At 30.2% G+C, this 9,502-nt stretch overlaps 1 protein-coding gene across 1 annotated transcript; it reads right to left on the bottom strand.

Moving 5' to 3' along the window:
- Nucleotides 1–4,719: 4,719 nt before the first annotated feature.
- LOC101513546 (endoglucanase 1-like) lies at nucleotides 4,720–6,925 on the bottom strand. The gene is made up of 6 exons (XM_073363676.1): nucleotides 6,764–6,925; nucleotides 6,573–6,635; nucleotides 6,369–6,465; nucleotides 5,471–5,476; nucleotides 5,306–5,388; nucleotides 4,720–5,193 (listed from the first exon to the last, which is right to left on the bottom strand). Exons 1-6 carry the CDS (start codon nucleotides 6,923–6,925, stop codon nucleotides 4,720–4,722), a joined length of 885 nt encoding a protein of 294 aa, XP_073219777.1.
- Between the last annotated feature and the right edge of the window lie 2,577 nt (nucleotides 6,926–9,502).

The following is a 9,502-nucleotide window of genomic DNA, read 5'->3' on the forward strand; positions in this document are numbered from 1 at the left end:
ACACTATTTTAATCAAGTAGGATACTATTTGACACGAAATAGTGTGTTACTACACTATTCATGTCAACAAAATTTTATGCAATTACTATGATTTCCATTCAAGAACAAATTTTAATATAATTGAATCATCTACTGCAATGTTTTGTGATTTCCATTATTATAATGTATATTAATATATTTGTAAGTTACATTAGTTGTATTCTATATATAAAAAGACCTTATAAGAACTTACCTTAAGGAGCATAACAAAATATTCTCTAAGTTAATTTCATAACAATATTAATCATATTTTACCTTTATAATTAATATTGTCTCCCTAAAATAAATAATTACGGAAGCAAAGAAACAAGGGAAGCAGATGTTTTCTGCATCAGAGAGATAATTTCCTAGTTCCTGAACAATACTCAAACTGAAAATCTATCCACATCATGTCTATAGAAATCTTCAAGCTTCGTGTCTTCCTGAGTATAAACTACAACCTTTGGGTATGAACATGGAAGCAAAGGGTGAGATCCTTTAGGGAAAATGTAAATAGAAACACTTTTTCTGTACAAAATCTCTTCTGATGTTTGTAATATGTGAGTAATGTGCTTATAAATTTGACTGCAGCATTGCATGTGATAATTCCTGTTCAATTAAGTGCATATCAAATTCGCAGAAATCATTCTTAAGTTAAAAACAGTGATAAACCAAAATAACGGATAAGGTTTATTCAATTTGTATTAATATTATTTAACAGTAATAAAATTTCCTGCACTACAAAAGAGCAGACCCTACTCACAAGTCACAATTGACTTTTTTTTTTTTTTTCCGATTACGTTCGGCGATTCTTTTTTTCCCACCCTTGACGACCTTAGCAGTAGAGCGGGAACACTTAACCAAATGAGAGTGAGAAACAGAATTGTCCTCCACAACTGACTCAGTTTCAGAAGAAGTTACAGTTTGAGAATCCGAGAGAGAAGTGGTTGGTTTCTTCTTAAGGGTAAACATATCTTCCAAATCGATAAGGGGAACCTTATTGGCATCAATTCCACGCCAACTTCGACGCCATCCTAGGCCTCGGATTGGACCTTGTTCGTTGATCATATTCCGATAAGAAGGGCTAAGAACGTTAATTTTAATACGTCGAGGTAAAGGTTTTACTCGCGACCGACTTTTTCCCATCTTCTTCTTTCTTCCTCTGAGTCTCCTATCAACACCTTTACCTTCTCTTCAATCTATTATTTATAATAATATGCTATTAGGGTTTCGCACAAACAATTCAAATCATAATAATAAAATTCAATTTTTCATAAAAGTAAAATTAAATAAATAAATTTAACCACAGTTCTTGTACTCTCTTAACGATTTTTTATTATTAAATAAATAAACTATCAATACGCAATTGATTAGTATCCGATATACCATATTTTTAAATATATTAAAATTCATATCACTAATTTATTTACTTTAAAATTTTAACATGTTTGTCAAAAATAAACTATAAATTATTTCATTATTTGTTCTATTTAGGAGAAAAAAATTTAAATGTTATATAAATTTAAATAAAAAATAAAACCCTTCAAAAAAGTAAAAAATATAAAGTAGAGTTTCCAAGCATTTTTATCCACGCCTACACCGTTTACCTTACTAAAACTCACATTTGTCACTTATTTACATTTATCACTACTACGCGTGCGTACGAGTTACTTATACAAATGCCTAGATGTAGATGTCACTGTATGTCTATTTAAAAGTAGTTTAGTTATACTATATGTATACTAATTAAATTTCAACTAATTATCTTAACAAATTATCATATTTACACAACAAATTTATTTTAAAAGGTTGTTAATTTTAGTTTAAAGATTTTTGTATACAACAAACAAGATGTTGTGTTTAAAATTAAACACATTAGTTCTATATGCTGAAACATTGTTTTTTTTGTTTTAAATACAAAAATTGTTTAACTTTATTATGGTTTAACTAATTTGAAGGTCCCTAAATGCCACCCCTTAAATTATAAAAAAGGTTTTAAAAAATATAACTGAAATTATCATGATTCAATGAAAGCTTTTACGAATAAAACGAGTTGTGAGGTTTAAAAAAAATTAAAATTTGATTCACACCTTTATTTTATTACAAGCCATGAGGAATCATCTTAAATTAATTAAAAAATATATATAATTCAATTAACTAAAATACATAACAATTACAAACTCATAGAAAATAAATAAATCCTAAGACTACATCTCAAATTGTAATTCGATATTGTAACTTAACTCTCCATTAAAAAGTTAAGGAGCAACTCGAATATATTCTTGAGTTTTTCAATACAAAATATCTAAAAACATCACCCCCAACAATGTAGCGAGTCATAAAACTTAGTAACATAGAATAAATAAAAATTTGAGATGTTCCCGACCATACTTGGTATGATAAGTATGAAAAAAGTTATCTCATCAATAATTCTTAAAAAGCATAAGTAACTTAATAGGATTAAAACTCGTAATTTTGTTATTAACATGAATCATATACTTAACCATATATATAAATTTATATAATAATAGTCAAAATCTTCTAAAAACTCGTATATTAGATTGTTCAAACGCGATTTACTTGAGAAATATTAGTCCGTGTAAAAAATATCATGTCGATGTTACGACTATACGAAGTTTCTTACTTGCTATTCCCTTACCAATTCCTCTTTTATTGAAGAAATTCTGTCAACTCAATGTAAAAAATATATTTCTTATTTATTGAAGAAATCCATTAAGGTATGTATATGATCCATCAAATACTTATTTAAATATTTATATCAATAAATATAATAAAGTATCTCTTCAATGAGAGATTACCAAACCATTATTCAACTCATATACTTTACATTAACGTAAAATTATCAAAAAATTCATCAAACTCAACTTCATTCACAAAAAAACTCTATAATTAACAATCATTCAGTAACCATGTCGATGTTATTTTAAAGATACTAGGCTCCTAATATGAATACTAAACTTTATATGAATAAAACTAAACTAATCAATTGAAAAGAACTTAGATTTTTAGTCCGACATTGAGTAAAATTCGCTCAATGAAAGTCAAATTCGCTCAACAAATCTGAAACAAAAATAACTCATTAACAAACAAGGCAAAACAGATTCTTACAACAATTGCGTGCCAATTTTTAAAATTTTAAACAAAATAATCATATGATATTGGATTTTAGCGAATTACCATTCATTGGAAAGCTTAGATTTAGTAACAGATATTGCACAAAATATTGGAGGGACTAGGGAGCGACAAGTATTAAGTAAAATATTATAATTGAAATTCATAAAAGTCGTATAACTTTTTTTAGAGTTCCACACAATTTATATATAATCGACAAGTTGAAAAAGTTAGAATTTCAATTCAATTCAATCAATTTTCATATATTTTTAAACATCGTGTCACTTCTAAAAAAATACGCAAATTAATTAAAACAATTATCAAATAGTATCACACTATATCATATATTAACGATTAATATGTAAAAGTTTGTTAATAGATAGTAATTGAATTGCTAACTAGGGTGTTAGAGTTTGTCTGATCGAGATTAGTTAGTTTATCATTCGATATTAGGTAATTTATCCGAGGTTGTTGTAACAATGAACACAACAACAACAACAACACAATAGTAAGACTACATAAAAATTAACATCAACAATAAGCTAAGAACAACAAAAATATCAAGAATATCAAGATGCAAAAACACGAGAAGGAGGATTGAATTGTGTCATGTCTTATTAAAAACTTCATTTTAAAAAATATGGTTCGAAATACTAGAATAAATATAACAAAACAAAAGCAACAATAAAACAAAGTATCAGAGCATAGAAAAAAAATCAGGATTTATGTTGGTTCACTACCAACGTGATAGTTACATCTAGTCCCTTTACATAGAAGAATTTATCCATTACTTCAGAGCCTGAATCCTGAATAACAACACTCTACCCTACAATCCAATCTTCTCAACATCCAGCTTGAAACCTACAGACCGTTAACCTGTTTTCCCGTGACGTAGATTGAGATTGAACACGTAAAGATCTGGGTGCTATTCTTCTCCTATCTCTTTTTAATTTTCGTTTAATTTGATCTTGAGAATTGATTTTCAAAACTGCAAAAAGGAGAACGATAATATGAGAGTTTTATTAGGTTGTTTATTAATGAGTATTTGACATTGACAACGGTATAAAATCTTCATCTCTTCTTTGCTTTCTCTAAAATTAGTTATTATACAAATCTATTCACACAATCTTGGCATATATATTGAAAAAACCACTCACAAACAACTTTCTCCTTTCTTAAAAGTTTGTTGGTTTATATTGCTTGATATTAAACGAGTTTAATTTAACTATAATTATTATTGTCCAAATTTTACTTGTTTTTTGGTCAAACTTCACATTAGTCAACATATTATTTGGCTCTTTTTTCCTAAGAATTAAACTTGTACTTCGAATTTTTAAAATGTGTTTGATTTAGTTAAAAGTTTACAATAGTACTATAAAAACTTCCACTTTAATTTTCCTAATAAGATGTAGAGCAACACACAAACTTGTGACAAAAATAACTCTTTACTAACCAACCACACGTTGACTATTACTAATACAAGCTTAATTGACTTGGACCTAAAGAAACTAAATGAATCTATCTATCACCAAGATTCTTATAGTTTAACATAGCTTTATGTGACTATTGTTAACTTGTTGGTTGAGCAGAAAAAAAAGCAAGAGCACCAACAAAAGGTGCATTAATGTAAGTTGCTGGCTCCGACTGTTGATAATTATTTCTATCATCAGAGAAATTGTCATGCTTATCAGGACCACCAACAATGGCTCCAACAAGAACATTAGGATTGGGTGAACCTAAACTGTTGTAGTGATACCCATAGTTACACGAAATCTTCTGAGGATGTTCGTGAATGGAAGGTAAAGAGGAACCTCTATGGTGAATATTCTTTGGATACCTCTCTCCAAAACCCACCATATAAGACATTTTTTTTGGATTATCACCCAAAATGTAATCAACTTGGCTTTTAGCTAACTTTATGAGTTTCTGTTCTGTTAGTTTTGATGTTCCACACGAGACAGCACCTCCGTTTAGGTTGAGATATTTGGCATATGTTAAGAGAAGAAAGGTTGTAGATGTCACAAACTGTAAATTGCTTGCACTCTGTTTATACAGAAAAAGTATGGATATGTTCTTAAGTAGATTGAGAATGATATATATTATAAGCTTATATTCTACCCATGATGTTCCCTTTCATTCTGGAGAGTTTCAAAACGGACAAAGTAAACTGTTTATGAGCAGCACCAACATCAAAGTAACTCAAACCAGAGCTAGGAACATCAGCACGAATACTCGTGTCTTACCAATTTTAACTCACAACATAAAGCATACAGTTTATCGGCAAATCAAATTCAACACATTCTCTTCACATTGTGCAAACCAAATTCTGCACACATAACAAATTTTAACAGCACCAACAATAAAAATTTCAGATGAAATCACTGGCCTTGAGTGGATTGAAAGCAAAAACTAATATATTCTTTGATAAAGTAAGCAAACGCGAAATCAACAATTTTCCCCAAGAATTAAAACCTGATTTCAAAACACTTAAAATTGAACAGGATAAAGCAATGGAAGATTCAGATTTCAAAAGTTTCGAAACAACAAACACAACAATACAATTGAACTCAATGTAGCAGATCATGAAGAATCCAAAAGAAACATAAACAATGGATTTCTAGCTTATAATATTCTGTGTTAATTGTCAAATAAATCACCGCTTCAATATAAAAATAAAGATAAAGATGAGACAATGGCATATGACCCTCTTTATTTTGACTGAAACAGTGTTCCAAGTGTTGATTTAGAGATTCACATTTGTACTTTGTGGTATCCATTTTTAGTTATTTTTTGTCCAAACTTAATGATATTCGTTTGAATCAGGCTCCACTTACCTTTCCTTTGTCTCCGGATAAGTCTCTCAAGAGTAAAGAAGACATTGCCATATATTCTTTATTCCATTTTCCCCACACTTTGGACTAGCATTCCTTTTCTTCTTAAAGTTTCTGATAGTAACCCTTGCACCAGATCTTTTATTCCAATAAATTTAAAGGCTAGGTCCCCTCATAAACCCTCCAAGAATATACTTAACAGAAAACACTTCCAGTAAAGGAAGTTTGTTACTAGTAGTAGTCTAAAGATTTTAACCGGATATGTTTGTATTCACTGTACTTTCAAAGAGTAAAAAACATCTCAAACAAATTCTAGAATATGATGTAGCTGCAAAATGGAATGTTGCATTCTTCCCTATCAGCTATGCATTGTAATGCATAAACAACCTGAAATTTCCCAAATGTATATAATTGTGAAGTAAATGATATAATAACGAGTGTATGTATGTCTAACAAAATCAATAGAAGTTGAAGCACATTCACACTATCATGAAATAACAATCATGATCTACACACAGATATTCTGAGTTTAGACAAAAAGAAATGCTATAGATAACTAGTTAGTGAAAATTGTTATTGTCAAGTAGGTACTCTACAGTTTAGTGTTCTAGAGAGGTCTATCGCAACTCCAGCTCGATGGTCTGCAGTTTTCTCCTACATAATGCAACAGGAACACTTAGCTAATAGTATCAAATTCTGAGTGAGTATAGTGTAAGACGAAGGAAAAAGTGTTGTATGGCCCAGATCTGTGAGCGCGCAGAGAAAGCGTGGGAGCGGCGCACCTCGTCGCGCAAAAGAAGCGCCGTTTCGCGAATCTCCGACCCGTTTATGCTGTTTCGACCTGGTTGTAAAACCCAAGCTCTGGCCCGACTTTGCACCTCTACGTCTTCGTATCTGCTTGTTTCCCATAGTGAAAAGGCATGCTTATGAGGTTTCGAAGGCATCAGCAGCCAGCAACATGCGCATGAGGCAATGCTCTTCTATGCTCGTATTCTGCTCTGTTCGTACTTTGCTCCTTCGTATTCCTCAGAGGCACCTTCGTATTCTGCTTTGCTCGTTTTCCAAGTCTTGGTTTTAAGACTTGTTTCAATTTCTAATACTTAAATTAAATGATCGAATTTCAAATTCCCTCCTTTTATAAACTCTTCTCATCTCTACAACTATTCTCAACTCTAATCTTTATGTTAAGGTTATTTTTCTTAATTTTATGATATAATTTTCTCTATTTTGTGAGATCTTAAGATCCATCTTACGATCTACGCTTTTTCTATATCCCAAAGATCTTAGGTAGGATCTAGAGTTGGACAACATTGACTAAATCTTTAACTGCAACTGTTGAAGAATCTGGAATATATGGAACATCCATAGCTTACATCTTTATCATTTTCATACACCTTATACATCTGGGTTTACAAAAGGTAACCCCATTTTATTAACTTGAGTAGGACCTTCATATAAGAGTAGACATGTTTTTTGATGTCTTCAAAACTTCAAAACAAGAGATGTGATCTTTTCTCTATAATTGACAATCGCATTTAGACTATATATACTTTAAGTAAAATTGTTGTGTTCTGCCATCAATCTTTACTTATGACTTATGTGTTTGTTATTTTGTGCCTATTTGTTTTTCTTTATCATTTAACCACTGTTTGCTCATCCATTGAATTGAGTAGATGGAGGATAGCCTAATAATTAGAGGGATGTAGGTCTAATTATTTCCGAGATATTTAAATATAAACAAAAGCTATATAAGGTATACACATATATTTGAATTTACTATAAAATAAGGAAATACGATGTTGTGTAATATGCAGTTCAAGTCAGTCTACATGATGAAATGTTGTTTTAAAAACTAGTCTTGCAACAGATGATTGAACTACTTCTTGGTGTCATCTAATCATTTTAACCGAGAGATTTAAATATAAACAAAATATATATATTTATGCACATATTAGGATTTACTATAAAATGATGAAATATGACATTGTGATATGCAATACGGCTTTGTGTGATATGCAGCTTAGTCTACACGATTGTTTTAAAAATTAGTGCTACAATTTATTTTTTATAAAGATGATTGAACTACTTGACCTACTTCTTGTTGCTATACTTTTCAACACCCGGATTTAAACTGTGGTTTGGAATATGTTATTCTGTTGAAGATATTGATAAAAATTTAATGAAATTGTGGAGGACCCTCTCACCATCGATGAAGAACTGTATCTTCCCTCGTAGAATAAATTTATTCCTACCAACTTTCTATACACCAGAAAGACACATGATAATGATCTTTGAACATTCGACTTCTCCAACATGCATAATAGAGATGATGCACGTATGAATATGAAAATATGGTACAAACAACATAATACGTTCAACGTCCCTTTTTCCAATACATATTTTCGAATAAATTTCAAATCTTGTCACAACGTGGAGAATGTGTATTATCTAAATTATTTATTAGAAACGAGTGAAGACAATAAATAAAGATTGAAAATTCTCTGCGATAAAAAACGTGTCTACTTGTAGTTTTACTATGAAGTATACATAATTAAACTTGTGTTATCTTTGATTTACTTTATGATTTAGTTATTAGAAAAATGTTTCAAAATTAAAAAAAATACTTTAATATTTATGAAACAAGTCATGAATAAACCATTAAAACTGAACAATAGAAAATAATATCTATTGGCGGGGTTTCGAAACACAACTAATATTAGATGTTTTTGTTAGTAAAATTGCGAAAATTATAACCCTACTTCTACAATTATTTATACCCGTACTTTGATGTTCTAAGATTTTGTTAGCAATTATTTCAACTTTAATATATTTATGTTTCAATTCTTTGTTATTTATACGGATGCTTATCTTAACAGTTTGAGAGAAGACATGAAAAGAAATTTGATGAACCACGCCACTATATATCTTAACATCTGAGCACAATTATCATGCGATTAAAAGCAACTTTATATTTGTTGCTCGACGATCCTAAAATATTTTATTAAAGACTTTCGCTCGCAAGTTTAAATAAAATGTTTAATATTTATTTTGCTTGTAGCACTTTTCTTGAATTTCCAAGTCTGCACATAGTTTCCAAGTGTGTTTGATGTTAGAATTAGCCACATTCAATAACCATTAGCTATAAAAATACTAAATTAGGTGCTAACTAAGACTAGAATTAACAATCACATTAAGTTGTATTTATATTAGAAATATAAAGTTTGTCATATATGGTAGACTACAAAATTGTAAATTTTTTATTGTTAAAGTAGTCTTATGTCCTTTTGTTCTTCATTATTCTTCTTTTCAACAACGTCGTTCTTCTTCTGTTGGAAATGATGAAACATAATTGGCATTGATGATGGCTTTAATGTGTGAATTGAAAAATGAGAAGTCCCACATTGGAGGGAACACACTCATTTATGACATTTATAAGGAGTTAGTTTCACAATTGGGTTGGGCCCCAAGGGGCACCGCAATTTTGTGAAGGAGGGAGAACGCAAGCAAACGGACCACCACAC

The sequence above is a fragment of the Cicer arietinum genome, chromosome 7 (assembly GCF_000331145.2).
Source record: "Cicer arietinum cultivar CDC Frontier isolate Library 1 chromosome 7, Cicar.CDCFrontier_v2.0, whole genome shotgun sequence".
In the NCBI taxonomy this organism is placed as follows: domain Eukaryota; kingdom Viridiplantae; phylum Streptophyta; class Magnoliopsida; order Fabales; family Fabaceae; genus Cicer; species Cicer arietinum.